The sequence below is a fragment of the Falco cherrug genome, chromosome 5 (assembly GCF_023634085.1).
Source record: "Falco cherrug isolate bFalChe1 chromosome 5, bFalChe1.pri, whole genome shotgun sequence".
NCBI lineage: Eukaryota > Metazoa > Chordata > Aves > Falconiformes > Falconidae > Falco > Falco cherrug.
In genome coordinates, this window is record NC_073701.1 from 8,326,866 (window position 1) to 8,347,715 (window position 20,850).

Sequence of the window (20,850 nt, forward strand, 5' to 3'; positions counted from 1 at the left end):
ATGTCCCAGCCCGCCCCGGGGGCCCGGCGCCCAGTACGTGATCCAGCCCGTCCCAAGGGCGACACCGCGTTTCTCCCGGCCCTCGACAAACGGGCCACCCGACCGCTCAGCGCCGGGGGCAGGGCCCCGCACCCGGCAGCACCGAGGGAGGCGGAGGCCGCTCTGCTCCCCCGCAGACACGGTACAACCGCTACGAGCGCTGCACAGGGCGAAGGACTTATAAAGCCAGACAGGTGTGCGTGGTTTACAAAGCCGATACCGTAATTGTTTATTTTAAGCGTTTTTCTATAAGGACGTAACAAATAGCTTATATTCGGAGTTTACATGCACGACCTCACTTAGAAACACCAGTGTGCCATCTGCTGCTGGCGACTAGCCACATTTTTAAAGACGGCATGGGATCATCCTTCAGCTGCCTGAATGTATAGTGCACTTACATTTACATTCTTAAGTATTTGTTATGTAGCAACAATAAGGGCAAAGACTGCTCACACTGTACGTATTATCCACCCTTGACTCTAGCAATTTTGTAGATGCTCTATAGAAATCATCTCGCTTGTTACTTTCCAAAACATGCTGAAGAACTGTCAGGTCTACGGGAGATTTCTGGAACTTGATGTTCCAAGAATTAGAAATTTCATCATTAGGACTTAGCCCTGTGCTTGCTTTCACACACCAAGTTTTCGCCCCAGGGGCTTGTATTTCTAGTAGTAACTGCCAACAAATCAAGGTATTTCTTTGCAGGAGAAAAATAACTTCCTTGGCATTCCTGCTTCCCCATACTGTTGTGTGGCTGGAAATCCCCCTCTTGAAACTTCAGTTGACAAGCATTCTTGTTACACCATGTTGTAACCTGTCTGTAATTCCCATTACGAGATAGTCATGCTTCGGTACAAAGTGAAACAGTTTTCACAGAGAGCTGATACTGGCAACCTCCTGCCCATAAAGAAACCCATGAATAAGTTACACAGTACTTCAGTCTCAGCAAAGGAGACCAGGAAGTCAAGCTCACATTTCAGATGTCATTCATGTTACAACAGAGATACTCCACAATAGACACAATTCCAGCCCATCCCATGCCATGCAAAGACATCTTTCTCACTGCAAAAATAATTTTTTTTTTTTATCTGAAAGGAACAGATTATCTACCTGCTTCCTGCAGAACAGGTAAAAATGTGTCCCTGCTGCTAGTGTCTCAGAGCAGGACAGTGGAGATGCCGAGTTTAACTCTACATAACAAGATAAACAGAGGTGAGTGAGTAGTATGTTCCATGCCTGCAGACACAAAAAACCACCCCAACAAAAAGCCCACACAAAACCCATAAGCACAACCCGCTCCCAAACAAGACACGCTACATACTGCAGAAAGAAGTAGAACATCAAGTAATAGCTTTCTTGCGAAATAGGGATAAGCAGACATTTGAATCACCCAGAAGTCTGTAGTTCATGAGGATCTGGAAGTATTTGTAACATGTTAAACCAGTATCACCTATTTTCTCTTCAAAGCCAGTCACTTTCAGGTATAAATGAATGAGGTTTTTTTTTTCCTGGTCCAGTTTTACAAGGTGGAGAGTGAAGTGGAAGCTACTAATACAAACAGAAAATAAGCTCTATGCATAGGTTACAGCCTTGCACTTGTACAGTTTTCCGCAACAGTTTTTCCTTTTGCAAATATATGGATAAATGCTGTGCCGATTACTGTGGAAATTCCCTTATGGCAATGAACAAACAACATACTAAAATAATCAGATACTGTGGCTACCATACAACTGCGTGGATGAGAAAACACTGAATTTCCAAAGGACAGTAAAATTATCTTAATTCTGTGCAAATCCCAATAAAAACCCACGAGAAGTTCTGTTTTCTTGAGTTTAATTGGAGCTTTTATTACTTAAGCTGTGACTTCACAGTCTTAACCTTCAGCAATTTGCAAAGAGGAGGCATACAAGAAAGGTTACAACACTTAATGGAAGGGACTCCCTACTGAATGGGGGGGGGGGGGGGCAGGCAAGGGGGCAATCCCAAGGCAGAAGAACTGGGAGCGCCAATTTGTTCTCAAGTCTCATGTGAAGACTCCTGGAAAAGGCTGATTACTTGAAAGAAATCAAGGAAATAAATTTAGGAAGCAGAACCTGAGATTAAAGTGAGCTGGAACCAGGAGACAAACACCAATGTCAAAATGCAAATAAACCAAGCAGAGTAAATCCAGACAGAACCCAACAGTAACAGAGGCTGAATGAATAAATAAAGTCCCTAGGATTAAACCAGATTTATGCTGCCACTCAGCTTCTTCAACAGACGTATAAAGCTGTAACTGACTGTGGCATGGTGGCTTCAGCCTCTGCTCCCCTGAAGCCACTGTCCAACCAGGTAGAAAAATAAAGGTCTAAATCACTGGAAATTCTTTCATTTACAAAACTAATGGAATAGGGTTTGTTTTTATGCTTCTGTGTCAACTTCCGATTTATCTTCCACTCCATTCTGCTCATCTTTCATTTCTGCATCTTCAGTGTGGCTGGTGTGAAGAGTAGCAGCTGACTAAAAGAGAGACAAAGAACATATTCCTCCGTTAAACAAAATTGCTAGCATTTGCAAACAATACCACAAACATCATTTGATTCTTATCACTAGGATACCTGGTCTTCCTGCAAGACTGAATTAAGACATTAGGACCTTCAGCCAAGAGAAAAGAAAAACTTCTTTGCATTTTTTCTGCATCCAAGAAACCAAAAGCAGTTTAGAGGAGGCTAAGAAATAATACTGGTGTTAGACCGTTGTGATTCATAACGTGGTGTGCACATGCTTGCCACATAACACTTCAAGAAAGCATTCTCCCACAAGCTGAAATTCCTTTAGGCAGCTTCTGTACAAAACTGCTTTTGTCCTGCTTCAGTTTCAGCAATTCCCATACCCTGCCCCCAGCCCCAACTTGCACGAGGCACATCTAGACTCAAAATATGAAGGATCTTTGTTGGACAACTCATTTCATGAATAGTGACTTCAACTCAACAACAGTTACTTGGATGTCCTCTGTAATAGCTTACCTGGAATAAAATCTTAATCTGATAAAGCGGCTGCTCTAGAAGCCCTCTCCTTGCTCTATCTTCCAGTCCACATAAAAAAGTTGTGGAAGGCAGCAACATGTGGCAAGGTCAGTTTTTACAGCAGGACATAACCAGCACATCTTGACCTTGCAATAATTTTTAAACACAGTAAAAGGAGGTAGAAGTGTCTTGACCTGCTCATCTCAAAAGACTGCAATGAAATTGCTATTCCACCTGTCAGCCTAGCACCCTGAACCATCTGATTTATAACAAAGTTAGATGAAAACCAGACAAGAAGCAAGGACATAAGCATGTGCTGTTGGAGGGGAACAGGAGGGCAGAAAGCGTCACAATCCTTAACTGTTACATCAACTTAAGATGCAACAAGAAACCACAGCCAAACGCCACCCCGGCAAAGATCAGCTTTCATCCTTAGAAGCATTCTATGAAGCACACAAGAGTGAAGTCTTCTCTCCACAGAAAACCCGTCAGCTGGCAATCCTGGACCTAAGATAAGGTGATAAACATCTTGACCTTTAAAAATTCACACTTTACATGTGAACTATTCAAATTTGTGAAGCAAACTACTGATGCAAGAGTGACTGACAAACTTCAACAGACCATCAGCCATGCAGATGTCAGGCATTTAGGACCTACAGTCCAAGCTGCCGCCTTAGCCATCAGAAGATGTTTGGTAAACAAACCCTCTTCTCCAGAATTCTTGAATGTCTCCCATCACCACTAATAAACTGTTGCAGCTACAGTAATTCCATCTATCATGTTGCTTTAACAGGAAAACATGTTTTCTTGCAAGAAAAATCCCCAAGCCTGACCTGGGGAGTAAGCATCCTTTGTTTACAGTTCCATTGACCCCCTTTTCATACAAAACCACGTCAATTTGAAGTAGGCCCGGTGGCTCAGAGAAAAAAATGTAGACACATGCACATTCCCAAGATCGTCTTAACTATTGACAAGAATGAGCCAGGCCAATAGCACCCTGGTCTGTATCAGAAATAAGTGGGGCCAGCAGGACTAGGGAAGTGATCATCCCCCTTGTACTCAGCACTGGCAGGGCCACACCTCGAATCCTGCATCCAGTTTTGCGCCCCTAGCTACAGGGGAGACATAGAGGTGCTGGAGCGTGTCAAGGACGGGCAGTGAGGCTGGTGAAGAGCCTACAGCACAAATCTTAGGAGGAACAGCTGAGGGAACTGGGGTAGAAAAAAAACTGGGGTAGCCTGTAGAAAAGGAGGCTCAGGGAAGAACTTGCCACTCTTCTACAATTGCCTGAAAGGAGGTTGTAGCAAGGTAGGTGCCCGCCTCTTCTCCCAAGTAACAAGTGATAACAGAGGAAACGGCCTCAAGTTACATTAGGTGAGGTTTAGATTGAATACTAGGAAAAATTCACTCACCAAAAGGTCTGTCAAGCCTTGCAACAGGCTTCGCAGGGAAGTGGTTGAGCCACCATCCCTGGAAGTATTTAAAAGATGTGCAGACATGGTTTACTGGTGGACTTGGTAGTGCTAGGTTAATCATTAGACTTTATGATCTTAAGGTTCTTTTCTAACCTCTGTGATTCCATGACTCTAAAGGCTGACCCTATCCAAAGTAGATGGGAAAATCTGCCCTAAGTGCCACGTCTCTGCAGTATGCCCAACAGTCTGCAATCCGAAGACTAGAGTCCGCCTGTGGGCAATAATACGACTCACTCTGTCTTAGGGCCCAAGGTGTACATTTTGAAAAGCACCTTTTGTACTATTTGGGGGTACAGCTTGCTTCAGTGATCCACTCTTCCTCTCTGAACAGCAGCTCTTGCTGTGTCCCACTACTAGTGGAGGAAGCCAGATTCCCAGCAGCTATGCTAGCTGTAAGGAAATTGCACAGGAGAGCCTGACAGCTGACAACTAAAACCTGTAATTTCAAAAGTGAAGATGCTCAACAGTGAAATAATTCTAGTTTAGTTGCTCTTCCTGAGGTTTTTCATTAAAGCCTACCAAAAATTAAGGTACCGCATGGTTATACATGACAATGTCTAAAAGGACAGAATACTTTCTTCCAGGTTCCAATAATCAAGGACTGTTGACATCAGGCTGCCTCAGCGAGATACGTAAGTACATGGACAATGACACTTTCCTCACAGAACCAGTGGGAAATGTTTGCATTTATGTGCTTGTTTCACTCCTTCACGAGAAGCAGAACCCAATCCACAGAACTACTGCTCCTCTTTGGAGAGGGAAAAAACCCACCAACCACCCACCCACAACACACACAGCTGAAAAGCCACAAACAGAACAGCTTGGCCACCCAACTATCCAGTTAGGAGTGATTACCCCATGCTTACTATTACGACTACTTTAGCAGAGTAAGAGATGAAGAATAGAATACATCTCCCATTGCCTCCAGGAGATAAATTTATTTCCGATATGTCAGTTTGAAAGACCAGGGGAGGGAAGAAAGAGAGGTTTATGAAGCATCTCATGTAGGAAATTGTCGACTCAGTCTGAAATGGCTGAATTGTCAGGATACACTCATCGGAGGACAGCAGGCCCTTGGACAGGCTCACTGACAGAGTTAACTACAGAAAATTGACATATCCCATGCATATTCTGGGAAAGTGGACAAAGATCTGTGAAAATAGCCTCACAAGACAGAAGCTTCTGTCCTCCCCAAAGTTACTGAGAAAATCTGAGGCTGATACAAATCCCACATGTGTCCTAGAAATTACAGGTTTACCTAGTCCTTCCGGACCATCACATTTAAGGAAAACAGAACATTTTCTTAGGATATATGATTCTCACCAGTAACTTCGAATGTTTCTTGCTAGTTGATACAACCTTGTTATAACCAGTTAACAATGACCGTATTTGAATACAGAACTAGTATTTACTAAAATTCTAGTGAAAGCTTAGTACAAAAACTACCCATGCAGTAGAATAATGTGTCATCTGACAGTCTGAATTCATACTGACACTTCATAACTGATCTGTGACATTTGGGATGGAGACAATCCTGAGCACCATCTGTATGACAGACGTAAGGCCTCAGTAGGCAGGCCACCCGGGCACCAAAACAGACTGTGCTTCAGAACAATCAGTTCAACGAACATTGATGCTTTTTTCAGTTCTTGAACATTACCATGTTTGCATCTCATGTCTTCAATTACTTTCTGATTAACGCTCAGCTGTTGCAAAGTCAGCTGAAATACATAAAACCATTCTGTGCAGTGCTCAGTATTGCCAGTTGTCTTCTTCAAACAAGACAGCCTCACCATTTTGACTGCTGGTATTTTCAAGTGTTTTCTCCCCTCAGAGGAAGCTACGTGAGTGTTCTCCCACTATACTTACCTTTGCTAAGAATAAGAAGTAAGCTTAATGCCTAAAACACTGTTCCACGTCTAACATGTGACATCACCTCTTGTAAATCTTCTGGAGTAGTGTTACTTACCTTTACGTCTTTGTCTGCAAGCCTTTGGAACATGTTGGCATACATCTTTTTCTCTTTCTCACGCTGCTCCCGTATTTTTTGCTGACAAGTTACCAGTTGCACTTTGGCAGCTTTGTTACTTGGATAAAGTTGTATCACTTTCTGGAAATCTCCCCGGGCCAATTCAAAGTCATTGACAGCCAAGTGCGCTTCTCCACGCCGGAAGAGGCCTTTTTCATTGTTGCTATCCAATTCGAGTGCCTGCATTGAAAATCAAAACCAAACCACATTCAGAATATTTTTTTTTTATTAATACGCAGTCAGAAAACCAGAGACTGCTAGAAACTGTACCTTCTGATGTGAATTTAGGAGTCTTGTCAGGGCTTACTAATAAGGCGAGTTGAATACAGTAGAAGTAAGTACAAAGAAAACTGGCTATTTGAGAGTAGAGAACCAGCAAACCTAAGATTTAGTCCTGGCTCTATTCCACCGCTTTGAAGGACCTTTGCCAACACAAATACCTTCACCACATCTCAGTGTTTCTACCTGCCAAATACTTGAATATTCGCAATATAGCAGCAAGTTAGTAAAAGGTATTCAAAAGGACAGCAATAATGAGAGTAACCTGTCTGATATTTTTACATTGTGTATTCAGTACTACTCAACTCCCGGTTGATAAGAAAGGCCAAACACCACGTGGCCTGGTATCCCTCAGATTGTTAAAGCAAGAGATAAAACTGTCGGATGGCTTGCACAGTTTAAAAATAAACCAAGCCTGACTACCTTGTTGCAGTTCTCCAAAGCCTGGGAGTATTCCTTCAGCTTGAGATGGCACATAGCTAGATTAAGGTGGGCAGCAAGCCTCAGGCTTTTGGCTTTCGTATCCTCCTCATCAGAGAGTCCCGATTCATGCTCCAGCCATGACACAATCTTCTTATACTGTAACGCTGCTCGTTTGTATTTCCCCTCCTGTAAAAGAAGGCAGTTCAACTATCACACATCACAGTAACATCACAGTAACTTACCTCCCTCTCTCCCCTTCTGCTTACTTTGAGCAACAGTTCTGACTAAAAATAGTTCCACCAGAAATTAATTTAAATCATCAAAAATATACTACTTCTGAAAGTCATTCCTGCATAGGATCAGAAAACCTTTAGGAATACCTACTAGGGGTATAGGCCAGCATTGATACTTCACTCTCAACTCCCACCTTTATATTCAACTTTTGATAAAAAACAAAGCAGATGGGGCATTTTCAAAACAGCACAACTATTGTTGTGTCATGAAGATAATGGGGAACTCTTGCCTTTGACTGGTCAAATTGTTTGAAACTGCTTTTCTACATATCTTTACCCAAACAAACATTGCTCATTCACAGCACTATCCCACAGCAGGAACCTAAATACTGTAACCTTGCTGCTATTCAACGTATGCCCCAGAATTACCTGTAGGTACAGCAAACAGCTCTGACAGAGAGAACTAACTCCCTGCAGAGTTAGTTCTTTGGATATTCCAACTCTTGAGGTGTGGTTTTTTGGGGTTTTTTTTTTTGTTTTTTTTTTTTTTTTTGTTTGTTTGTTTGCTTTTCAAAAGACACCTTCCCCTCCAGTTCTCCTTATAAAACCACAGAATATCATGAACACCACTCTGAAATGACAGGAGCTGTAATCATCATTATCGGCTCATAACATGGACTAAGAAATGTTATTATTACTTGGGGACTGTAATTTACCTTGAAGTACTGAGTGCCTCTCTCCTTCACAATGCCGCTTTGCTCCAGCTTCTCATCTGTGTTCATTTCCCAGGACTCCTTAGCCTATCCAAACAGAAACAGTTCAAGTCAACGATGCAGCTTTCGGGGAGACCCAAATGGCTGTACTGCTTCCCACTAACAGTATGACAGAGAGAGGTCTGGCAAAGCAGTTTCACCCTGCAAACTGGGCTAGTGCAGTAGAGACACTGACAGCAACGGACAGGGATATACTATAAAAGCAAGGACAATTTCAGCCAAGAGCTCCCAGCATGTCGTCATCTCTCACAACAGTGGCTTCTTTATTTCAGATCAATGTTCAGGGATTCCATCATCTTTGTTTAAGCTGCACTCACACTTCTCCCCCCATCTCCCAATCTCTTTGGGACTTCATCTCTCATTCCTACCTTTTCAAAGCTTTTGAGTTTCACTTCATACTGCAGCTCTGCATCTGGAGGGATCTGAAATTTCTCCTTCCCAGCACTTCCAAAACCATAGCTGTAAGATCAAGGCGGTGAGAGGAAGAAAAGAATGAAATGAAGAAAGAAACAAACCAACAAAAAGCAAGTTCCAAAACTATCCATCCAGCCATATTGAATACACAGGAAGCTGGAGACAAACAAAAATATGCAAATCTGGGATGCCTATACAGCATTAATAAAAGACAAAGGCTTGAAGAATTCTCAGTACTATTCTAAAATTAGCAAGCACAAGGTAGAAGAAAACTAGAGAAACCTGGGTTTAATTTCATTACTCTCTCAGTCACCAGTTCCTATTCTTTCTTTTTTTAGCTTCTATGAAGGAAAAGCAAGTTCTCTCTCCATCAAGGAAAAAAGAATATACTTTAAAGTTATACATATCTTGCTTTATGTTCATGACCCGAGACTGAACGCAGTAAGTAGCTGCATATTAAGAGGAAAACCCTCAAGATCAGATTGCTTTGCAATCAGTATCCCTCTTTTCCCATCAGGTTCAGTTCCAGTTCAAAAAAAATTATAAAATAAAAACTGAAGTTAATTATCAGTGCAAACTCCACTTGTTTCAGCTATGTTCTCACTGTAAAGAGAAAATTCTGCTTATATCCTAAACTGACTAAGGTGACAATATTGGGCAGTCATATGTCTTGGTTAGCTGTTGTTAGAGAATTCTATAATGGGCCAAGGTTTGCATGACTTTGCCTTGTGTCTCACAGGAGTCTTAAAGGCTTTTTTTGAAAAGGCTTTCAGAATACCAGTGCAAGTTTTCTACTGACAAAAGATTTATAGTACTCTTTACTAACCACATCACCTAAGGACTAGCTATCTGGTCACACTGGGCTCCTCAAAAGGCTCTTTTCCTATTCTAAGGCTGTTCTTTAGGTATCTTTATAAGCACTGCTGTATAGTTAAGTACTGTTTCATTAAGAGGGACCACAAAAATGTGAGTTAAGAGAGCAACAATTAATTTTTTTTTATATTCACCAAGATCAACACTACAGAGGCTTAAATAAATTTCTTTTGGAGTGCCGTCACTTCCCAACCAAGTGGCAAGGCGATCTTAGCTTCATACTTATACATCAAACTTTTGGGACTGATCATGGTTTTACCAGAGCACTGAAAAATGCTGAAAAGCGTTATAACAAAACACTTTGTTCTTGTCAGATGCTTAACAGAAGCCCTTAAAGTACCAAAAGATCAGGAAAAGCATACTTGGGTTTGAGATAGAACACAGATTCCTCAGATTTCTCCATTTTCTGAATGGCTTTCTCCAGACCATGAGGAAGATCATAGTTGTCACCTTCTCCGATCTCAAACCGCAATTCCCGCCTGTCAAAAACACGATCTCCACATCGGCCTTCAAACTGGACTGGTAACAAAAACAGAACCACCAGAGAAAAATCAGAAGATATCCACATATGGTAAAGGGCAGGTAGCACAGCTAATATAGGAAGCGCCAAAGCCTCCTCCTGAACAGTCTTTTTTCTCTTTTAACAGCTACCTATGGTGGCTACTGCTACCATTAGCAAATAAAACTTCTGCTGCTGAACTTTATAAACCACCATGTGTAATTTGATGCAATATAAATAAGCCATAAGTATCTTCAGATTTATGTATTTAAAAATGCTGTTTAAGAACAGCTTTACAAGATACTATTTTTCAACAGTCAATTGCAGAAATAATGCCATTAATTTTGACATACTCTGAGTAAGTACTTATCCCTGAGTTCACCTTTGGGGTTTTGGTGTTTTCATTTGTGGTTGGTTTTTGGTGTTTTTTTTTTTTCCACTCCAAATGCCAGAACTACTTCCCCTCTTGTTCCTCAGCAAATGGCAATACCTCCTTAGACTCCATCTACTTTTTGTGATCAGATAAGCACTTTATCAGATCCAGTATCTCTGGAGAACACAGGTGCTGCTGGAAAATGTAAACCTCGCTAAAAATAAAAAGAAAGCTTACTCTGTCTTGTTAAGTTACTTGGTAAAGGAAAGAGAATTCACATATTCCTATCCCTCAGGACAAGGAGTTGTAGATTGGGAGAAAGGTTCTCTCTTCCCGCCCCCCCCCCCCCCCAGTAAACCCATTTACTATTTGTGTAACAGACTTACTATCTACAAGTGCACCCTCATTGGGCTTGGAGTAGCCTTCCCCTTTTTTACGGATTCTTCGGATGATGCCACCATCTTCATCATCAGTGAGATCCTCCCCCTTGAACTCAAAAAGTTCGATCTGTGGAGGGAAGAGCAGCCATGCATTTATTTTCATCACATCAATTCAGTAATTCACAGAATTTGCTCTCCAGGTACTTTTGAAATGTTCAGAAAGCCACTATCTTAGTTTATCTCCTCTAAGATATTAAACCACCAAGGCTATGAAGATGCTATATTCAGTAGATACTGGCTGGAAACCTACTGAAGAGTTTCAGATTCTTTCAGGCCTTTACAGCTTTTTTTCTCCAGCAATATCGGTCTCCCAGTACTACAAATTAGATCCTTTATTTGAAAGGACTGTGAACCTGGTTTCTGAATAAAGCTTCCATGAGCCACAATGCTTAGGGACTACTACAAAAAAAAGATTCTATTGGCTTCTTTAGTAGTATTTTTGCTAACATCTGCAGGTGGAAGTATGGACAGTGGGTTTTGGGATTGAGGCTTGTTTCTTTAATATGCGGGCAAATACCTTTTGAACACATTAAGCCATGAAGAATATGTTCTCAACTGCCACTTTGCAGTGCTACCACACTGATCAGCAGCTGTCTTACAGAGCTTATCAGAGCTCTCGCTTTACAGCCGAGTAGAATCACCAGTGGTGTCACTGCATCCAAGGGCCAGGGAGGTTTGTAATTAACACGAGGACAACAGGAGCAGAAAAATTGAATATAAACATACAATTGTTATCCTTAAGTCCTGACTATACCCTGAATTCCATATATGGTTCAAATTCACATCTATCGTGTTTCAAACTGAGTCCAAACTGATTTCAAATGCCTGTCCTGCAATATTAAAACAAATTAAAGGGTACCTTTTCAGACTTCGGCTATTTCCCACCTGTTTCTCCAGCCTCCTGCTCTTGTGACAGAGAACAATAGTTTCAACTATGTCATCCTCCCCTGCATCACTGCACAGAGTTTGGTGTTCTCTTTCTACTCACTGCTTTTTCCCCTCTAGTCTTGCCTTATTGTGGAATCATTTCAGAAAAAAAATATTTCCACTAGAATGATAAAACAACAAAACCATAATCTGGCCCACTTTTCATCTAAACTTGTTACTGCGACAAATTTTTCAGAATTTTAAAGAGCTGGTGTTAATGCAGGAGATAAGCCTGAATCTTCACATGCTCTCCCAAGTCTCTAATGCAAATCATAGTTTAAAGTGGGAGTGCCATGACAAGATGAAAAAATACTCTAGTCACAGAAGAAATTTGTTGTTGCTATTACCTTAAGAAAAGTCTTTTGCTATCCACGTTTGAGTAAAACAATAGTAAAAACAGCACAGAAGAGCAAGCCATTATAATCAGTATTGTTTAGACCAAGTACCTCATTTAAAAAAAAAAAGTTCAGGGCTAATGCTGTGGAGGTTCATGACACTTGGACTTAAGATACCCAGAATGCAAAAGGAATTGAATATTCACCAGCACTAAGAGTACTTCCACTTTGTATTTTGATGGATACCTAATAACAAATAATATTCTGGTCTTTATCTTCAGTTTGTCCGAAACAAGCAAAGTCATTCCAGAACATCCCACTGATGACCATACGGGTTTCCTCATTATTTTTTTTTCCACCTACACAACAGTATTCTATGGAAGAATCTATCTGTTTATATTCCTTAGCAAAAGCAACCACGATAACAGCTCAAAACCCTCAAAACAAACAAACCCCCCCCAACATAACCGAACAGAAAAACCCCCAAAACTCCAAACCATAAGACATCCATTATTTCTGGTCATAATGAAATGCTGATGTGGTGATGACAGCTACAAAAAACTTTTAAATAAGTTTTACAGGGTCATTTTTAAGGCTACTTGCACAGAATTTTAGTATGGTTACGGCACTTGCAAAGGAACCATGCTGACACTGTTCTAATAATAAAAAGAAAATGTAGAGGCAGGACTACAAGAGTGGAAACTCAAGGGATTTTAAGCACCCGAGAGTCATACTAGTTAGAAGTCCCTTCTACCTAATAAAAAGAGAGTTTCTGGATCCAAGTTCCACTCCCCCAGTTCAGGATATACCCAGCACTGCTTATCTGTTGTAGCTAGTCATCTGCAGGCCTTTTTGTTAGGGAGGCACAGGCAGCTTCAGTGTTTTTCTTTCTTTCTCCCTTTTCTCCTCTAACATTACTGCTCAGGCAGGGGATAGAAAGGGTCATGAATGAAACGCTACTTTTACCTAAACTACCCAGAAGATGGAGAGGTCAGACTGGCATCATTAAGAAAAATTTAGTGGGAAGTGAATAATCTGGATGACTATCAGGTAAGACTCAGTACTACTCTGATGAAACAAATCTCATCTTGCAGGTAGCGCTTTTATTTATCAAAAGGTTAGGTATTATCTCTTGTTGCAGGACAACAATGTAGCATCCTGTATGCTACTGCTAAGCCCTTCAGAATACTTCATCATGCTGACAAGGCAGAAGATCTTGACCTTTGAAACACTGCGCATGGACAGTAAAAAACAGAGGTGAGCATCTTCAGTAATTGCTATGCTGAAGGTCTATTTGTTTTTCCTTTCCCTCAACAAAATGAGGTGGGCAGAAAAATGCAGAGGGGTAGAGGAAAAAACCTCTCCCTTCAAAATCCTGCCCTGTATTATACTTAGTATCACTCGCATTTGTGCAAAGCACAGAGCATTCCAGCATGTGTAGTTTTAGCCAATATAAAGAAGCCACAAGTATCTACAGAGTTAGACCTTTAAAAAATGCCCTTTAAGAACAGCTTTACAAGATACTATTGTTTCAACAGTCAACTGCAGAAATAATGGCATGAGTTTTGATACACTTTCAAATAGTTCTTATCCCTTAGTGGCCTGGGGTACTAGCTGCTGGCAGCATTTTTTGAATCCTTCCACACAAAATACACCTTTAATGCTATTACTCACAAGTTCATGCAAGAAAAGAAATAGGAATACAATATCCAACTATGTTTAATTTATCCTTCTTAACAGATGCTCATTGTTTCCCTTAAAATCTAAACAGGCTTTCAGTCCCTACTCTGTGAGTTCCTTCTACCTTTCTCAGGTATTAGATGAAACCTTCAATCTTACAGCAATCATCAGGGCTTAATTTTCCTTATGCCTCTAACATAGGAATCCATTTCATTGATTAAGTATTTTAGAATAAAGTGATTTTCAAAAAACCACATTTAAAGTCCATCTGCCTTCTCTCAGGTTCAATTAAAGTATTTCTTGGAAAATTGAACTGCTTCAACAATAAAAAGAAATATATCCTCCCAAACACAGCTTAGACTGTTTGTCAGAGCATGCTCCAGGAACTGCTTTAGTATCATGTTTGATTTTTCCATACATGAAGAGTCTCAGCATTCTGAGGAGCCACCCTCACTACTGAAATAACGCACAACAGACAGCTGCTATTTCCAATCCCTTTGTGGGGGGTGGTGGGGGGTGCATGGGGGCACATGGTGAGGGAAGATGCCTTGAAGATCCCTAGGAAATGGGTTCCGTCCTCTGCTGATGAGGTTAAGAAATACCCACGCTAACTGGCTCCACGCTCACCAAGACACCCAGTTCACCTCCCAGGAAACCAACTGTCCACATGAATGGCAAAATCACTGTTATCCAGACCCCAAACCCAGGACTGTCAGAATCTATCACAGGGACGAAGTGTGTACAGACTACTTTCTGTGATGGTAGTATTGATCAATGTAGCCTGGATCCACAGACATTTGTCATTAACAAGGAACCTGAATGCAAACTCTTATGGTGCTTTAAGGCTTATTAAAATGCTCGGCTCTACAGAAAACTGAGTTCATAGTTGCACGGCTGTTCAAATACACTTTTATAGTCCAGCAGTTTATATGGCACCATTATCTCTTTTCTCCCCCTAACAGCTCATAAAAAATCATGTTAATATTGCAAAGAAAACACAAAAAAAAGTACAAAAAATATGTTACTAGGACATTAATTGCTCTTCCTGTTGTTGAGAACTTTTACATGTTCAACATAAGTATCATTACTTTGAGTCCTATGAAGTAGAAAGAGGGTTAAAAATTCCATTTTTTCAACTACTTCAGAGTCTGTCACTAAGATGGTCCACCCTCCCAACCTGCACTCTCCCATAGTGATTCATTCTGTAACTGTAAAATAAAAACTATGAACCCTGGAAAACATTCAAGTATTTTTAAGAACTCCAAAATAAAGGAACCTGAGCCACTGCAGATCAGTAGCAGCTAGACTAGAACTCTGTACATTGCCCACATTACCCTAATTGAGCACACTTTTTCTTTTGAAAACCTAACATTCCTGTTTTAAAAGGGTATTACATCACACATTTTCTACACTGAAATCTGATCTTTGTTGTGGTTTTCAAGCATACGGTTTTAGTGACCATCTCTCACTTACCTCAAAAATCAGCGTAGCGTTGGGAAGTATCTTTGGGGGGCTCCCAGCTGAGCCATAGGCGTATTCTGGTTTACATGTAATCTGACAGATTTCACCAACCTTCATAGTTGCCACAGCAATGTCCCATGCTTTTATCACCTCACCTATGCAAGTCAAATTTCAATCACATGATTGCTAGGCATACATGAAAGGCATGATCAGCTGTAAAACTGAACTTCATTACTTTCGGTATACAAAAGCCAAGACAGAGCAGAAATGCTGAAAGACTTGTGATTGCTCTGATTTATCAAAGGTTTCTTCATTCTAGGTGTAGTGATTCTTTTCCTCCCCTATAGGGGACACAAGTAATCTGAATACAGACATGGACTGAAGTGCTTGGCACAATCTCAAGTACGAGGAAATAACAATAAACTGAAGGTCTTAGGGCAAGAGATTGCCTGGCTCCTATTTTGAAAACAATCTAAAAAAGCCTTTTCTCTCTCTACTTTATCAGCTGGCAAAGAGCAGCACAAGTGTTAACTAGAAGTTAACACCCACTTGAATGGGAAGGGGAGGAAAACAGAAGTAGTCCTTCTAAAGCCAAAAGAGAGCAGAAGCTGGAATCTCAAGTAACAAAATCCTGTCTTTTCCTCAAGCTCTCCTACTTGCTGCTCCTTTCAACTCAATCAAGCAGCTTTTCTATCAGTCTTGCATTAATAGGTACACTTCGTTATTATCTCAAATTTCAGTACACCACAGAATTTCTCTCAATCAAAAAAAAAACAGTGGGTGAGGAAGTGTCAGCAGAAAAAAAATAAACAATTGAGTAGTAAGATTTGCTGAAACAAAGATGTTTGTATTTCTGCATTCAAAAAATGAAGTTTTTTGATAATAAAGAGGTGTACTTCAAGATTCAGATTTGGGTTAATTTGGAAACTAAGGGAAAAAGGGAGTATGTTTCATCATGCTGCAGCTGACAGCTGCCCCTATGTGCTCTGTTCCAGTGTCTGGTCACTATTAAGTACTCCTGAATTTGCATCTTTGCCAAAACAAGTACCAACAAAATGCATATTCTGGCTACTTAACTACCCTTTATCACTATACTTCAGTGCAAATTTGCTCCCCTGGAGTGCTTTGTCTAAGGCCCATAATTTCTTCAGCAGGCCTCAGGGGCTACACAATTCCCTCATTCAGAAAAATCTCAAAGCCATTCTGATTTGGCCAGAAAATAAACCTTAAGCTCTGAAAACCAATTTAAATAGCAACTTTCAGGTGCAAAGAGTCATACATGCAAGGAAATCCCATCTCAATTATTAATACCAAACACAAGTTATTACCTTTTCCCAAGTCAAACGAGAATTTGTCTTTCCTGTCCAGACTGGAGTCAAATTTTGTGCCATCAAGAAGCCATCCTGTGTAATGGACGGTCACTTTATCACCTATCATCGGAGACTCTGTCCCACTGCCTTCTCTCTTGACAACCTGAGAAAAAACAGTAAGCAACATAAAGATCATTAAAGTCTTTTTTTTAATTATTAATAATAATTAATAATAAAGTCTGCCTATTGGACATTAATTCCACGCACTTAGGTGCATGCATTATCATCTTCATTAGATAAAAGATTTGCAGGTCTACTTCAGTTATTTGGAAATGGATTGGCTATTCTGTCTACAGATTAGAAGTGTTGCAAATGCAGGAGCCTTAAGATGGCTCTGCTGTGATACAAGAACTTAATTGGCAACAGTTGGCACCAGCTCACAGATCTCTCTGCATCTATAGTTAGCAATGTCACTTAATTTCCTCAACAAGATTTTAAATGTTCTTGAAACTTTAACAGGTAAAACATTAGGCAAGTTGCCTTTTTTTTATTTATTCAAGTACTTTCCTCACCACCACTCACTCTATCATTACCTCCAAGTTTGGTGTTCTAGGCAAAGCATTTAAATAAGAAATGAGCTAGTTCTTTCCATGCAAAATCTATTCTAACATGCAACTCGAGATTGCTCAAGTGAAACCAGACAGTTCAACAAAAGTTAACAGAATCTCGCCCCAATGCGGGTTAGTTCTAGCAGCTACCACAGTAACACTTAGGAATTATTAAACTGTATTTTTGTCTTGCCACCACTCTGGGTGCCAGCACCCCAGTTTCACATACAACTGCAAGGATTTAATTTTCTTCTCAAGAGGTTCCCCAGCCTAGCTAGCAAGACCAATAGCAACTAAATACACACTATACAAAATGCAAGATTAGCCAGTCTATCTAGTATCCATTTAAAATGTATATCAAAATAAGAGAATAATACTGACATATCTCATAGGGCAAAGATATGAAGCCTTGCCCGTAACAGGAATCCAGGAAGTTCAGATTTGAGTTTTCTCCAACACTGACTGAAACCATCTAGCTCAGAGCCAAAGTTCTGCATTACTTTAGCTAGGCAAAAGGTAACCAATGGAGAACCCTATTCACTTGCATCTATAGAGACCTGAAAAACATACTGTTCATACAAGATAAACATTTACTCAAGGACAGTTATATGGAAGTATGGATTGGTGTCCCTCCTTTGAAGAAAAACTATAAAGATGTCATGCTTCTACACCAATCGTGGTTTTCACTGCAGGAACCAGACCGCTGGGAGACTCCTTCCCAAATTTCAACTTCTTGCAACCAACCACTGTCTATCTCCCACTCTGCCTTTCACCATCCCTGCAGCTGACTATATGGCTGAAATGCCAGCACCCTCCACCAAAGCTGAGGCAATGCGGACAGACTCTTAACAAACTGAAAGCACCTCACTGGATACATAAAAGAGGAGGGGAAAAAAGTAAAATCTTGAAAAAAATACTACCTGCTCAGCTTCCTAGGGAGAGAATTCTCAGTATGAAAAGGGATGCCTGATCTCACACAGCACACCATCCCCTTACCCTGCACCACCTCAGTGCTACAGCAGTTATTAGCATTACAGAACTAATTACTGATTTCTCCTCCAAGGAAGGCAAAAAATCAAGCAACCACTATCACAGATCACAGAGGTAAGGGAACAGAGACATATGAAAATAACATGAATCTGGTAACCAAACTAAACTACATCATGTTTAGATGTATGTATAAAACCAGTGGATCCAAACTAGTAATTTTAAAGCAGTCAAACTGAAGTCACTTTGAAATGGGAGTTGCTTTTAATGAAAACTTCTATCCCTAATGCCATATTCTTGTGGTGTCATACTAAGTTATTCAACATAAAACTAACAAATATCTCATGTTGAGTATTTATGCATTATTATTCTTTTGCATCTACTTAATTTTCAAGAAACTCGTTTCACTTTTTCATATACTCAACAGGGCAGCCCTATTTTCTGTAAGATTTTTATTTCCCTTTCAGATGAAGAAACCTGGCTTTTCTGTTCATATTGTGATGGCAAGTATTTCTAAACTTAAGTGCTTACACTAGAAATAGTGCAATCACATTGAGCAATACCAGGAAAAAAACCTCTGGATACTATTCTGATACAAAGCTAACGAAAAAATTAAAAAACCTCGTGGAATCAGTGCAATCATACTAGTACAAGATTGTTGTAGATTAGTTCAGAATTAGACCCTTGATTTCAATGGGTGTATTCTGCACTCTAGTAATTACTAGAAAAATAAAATCCATGAAGGCTGGACTTCGTGACCTCTACAGTCTTTTGCCTTATCAATTCACAATCTCACCTTTTTTGAAGTTCTCACAACCTCAGCTCTCTCACCAATATTTTTCCTACCCCCTTTTTAAAATATTTTGAAGAGTCACCTGCTGCTTTTCCACCATCAAAAGGTGGGGATTGCACGATGTAGACAGACACACTCTCTGCCTTTTACCATGCTTAGTTAGGTATCCAAGATGCAGGAGACCTGTGGGCAGCTTCCTAGGCAGCCACGCAGATGAGAACTCTAACCTAATGCTCTAATCTGTGCTATATGTAAAAAATAGAAACTTTCACCAAAGCACATAAGCTGGAAACATGGGAAAGCAGAGTACAGAAACCAGCCACACATCTTCAATCTGGCCCCTGATAACCCTCCTAAGACTGCAGACAGCACCTCTATGACAAACCCAGAATTTAAAGCCAGAAGGCTCTAAAGGCTAAAACTAGAGTTTTGTCTTTGCTGCTTTGCTGTGGTGCTACTTTTCTTCTTTTTAACACCGGAACTCTGAAATCTCACTGTGATTCAAAAAAAAACAACCAACACGTTTCCAGTGATCATTAGAAGTTTCTAGAGATATGGAAATAGGAAATATCTGACAGAGGAAGTTAGTGCAACTCCCCCTCATGGTATAAACGCTGCTACACGTATCAACTGACTTTCCAGTACAAAGCCAGAAGCCAGTCTACTGGCACGTTGAATACAGGACACAAGCCGCTCCCGCAGCCTGCCCTGGGGGTGTCCCCAGCGGCCTCACCTGCAGCTGGCTCGCAGCCCGCGCTCCCGCCGAGCCCGCACCAACGGGCCGCCGGCCCGGCTCCCGCCGCCGGCTTCACACCGGGCGCACGTGCACGACGCGCCACCGCAGGTACGAGCGGCCGGCGCGCGCCAGGAGCTCGCGCCAAGATGGAGCGCCCCGCTTCCAGCGCCGCAAAGGCGGGCGGGCGCAGGCAGCCAGCCCCGCGCTGCGCCACAACCACGGCCGCAGACGAGCCACACGTGCCCTGCCGCGGCACCATCTTTAATTCCCAGCCCCCGAACACGTGCTGGGGGGCGGGCCCGCACACCCACCCCCCACTCCCCCCCAAAAAACGCCGTGCGGGCAGAGCCGCACCCTGCGAGAGGGGCGGAGAGCGCGGCCCGGCACCCCTGCACCCCCCCACACACACACCCCTGGCCCCGGGGAAAAGCCCGAAGGCAGCAAGCAGCCCCTCCCCTCCACCACGGCCCCGGGCTTTCCTAGCGGGCGGCCCGGGCTGCGGCTCGCCCTGCCGGCGGGGGAGCCCCGGAGAGCTGAGGGGAGCCCCGCGCCGCCACCGCCGTGTGGGAGCCCCCGCGGGCGGGCAGCGCGTGCGCGCCTGAGGCGGCCTCCCGCCCTCCGCGCGCGCTGAAGCGGCAGGGCTGCGGGCAGCGGCCCCGGCCCCTCAGCGGGCACAGCCCGCCCCAGCACGGCAATGTACTCGGGGGCGCCCGCCCGCAGGCGAGGAGGGACACGCACCCCTCCCGTGCGGACCCCTCCCCACCGGCCTCCGAGTCACTGCGGGGGGGCGGAGACGCGGAGCGGCCGCCCCAGCCACCAGGTACCTTGAGGACGCCCCCATCGCGCTTGGGGGTGATGTCCACCCCTTGCAAGGGAGCCCCGTCCGCTTTCATCTCCTCCGCCGTCATGCCGCCTGCCGCTGCCACCGCTGCGCAGGGAAGGGCCGCTCCGCGAGGGGGGGGGGGGGTGTCGGCACCGGCCTCCCGCCGGGCTGGGGCTCGCGTCTCGCTGCGCCTCCGGCTCCGAGCAGCGCGGGCGGGGGCGGGCGCCGCGCGCCGCCCTCCCTCCTGCCTTCGCCGCAGCGCCGGCTCGCGGGCGGCGGGGAGGAGGAAGGGGAGGGGAGAGGGAGGGACCGAGAAGTTTCTAGAGAGGCTGCCG

The 20,850-nt window shown here is 42.7% G+C and overlaps 2 protein-coding genes across 5 annotated transcripts in view; one reads left to right on the top strand and one right to left on the bottom strand.

The window, feature by feature from the left end:
* Positions 1 to 236: 236 nt before the first annotated feature.
* Positions 237 to 20,773, bottom strand: FKBP4 (FKBP prolyl isomerase 4). Its single transcript, XM_055712593.1, has 10 exons — positions 20,517 to 20,773; positions 16,587 to 16,731; positions 15,271 to 15,413; positions 10,802 to 10,922; positions 9,906 to 10,062; positions 8,625 to 8,715; positions 8,200 to 8,283; positions 7,251 to 7,436; positions 6,489 to 6,728; positions 237 to 2,538 (listed from the first exon to the last, which is right to left on the bottom strand). Exons 1-10 carry the CDS (start codon positions 20,598 to 20,600, stop codon positions 2,440 to 2,442), a joined length of 1,350 nt encoding a protein of 449 aa, XP_055568568.1. The 5' UTR covers positions 20,601 to 20,773; the 3' UTR covers positions 237 to 2,439.
* The window catches only part of TCAF2 (TRPM8 channel associated factor 2), a 42,574-nt gene continuing 41,828 nt past the window's right edge, over positions 20,105 to 20,850 (top strand). For all 4 annotated transcript variants that reach the window (XR_008732586.1, XM_055712586.1, XM_055712585.1 and 1 more), the window contains exon 1: positions 20,105 to 20,512. Coding sequence is in view for 3 of the 4 variants with exons in the window: in XM_055712586.1 (XP_055568561.1) it covers positions 20,387 to 20,512 (126 nt within the window). In the remaining variant the exon portion in view is untranslated. The remainder of the gene's footprint in view (positions 20,513 to 20,850) is intronic.

Coding starts and splice junctions, on each gene's coding strand:
- FKBP4 (XM_055712593.1), bottom strand. CDS start 20,600: ATGACGGCGGAGGAGATGAAAGCGGACGGGGCTCCCTTGCAAGGGGTG. Junction 10,063..10,801: donor TGAGGGTGCACTTGTAGATA/GTAAGTCTGTTA, acceptor TTTTGTTACCAG/TCCAGTTTGAAGGCCGATGT. Junction 6,729..7,250: donor CTTTGGAGAACTGCAACAAG/GTAGTCAGGCTT, acceptor TTTTCAATGCAG/GCACTCGAATTGGATAGCAA.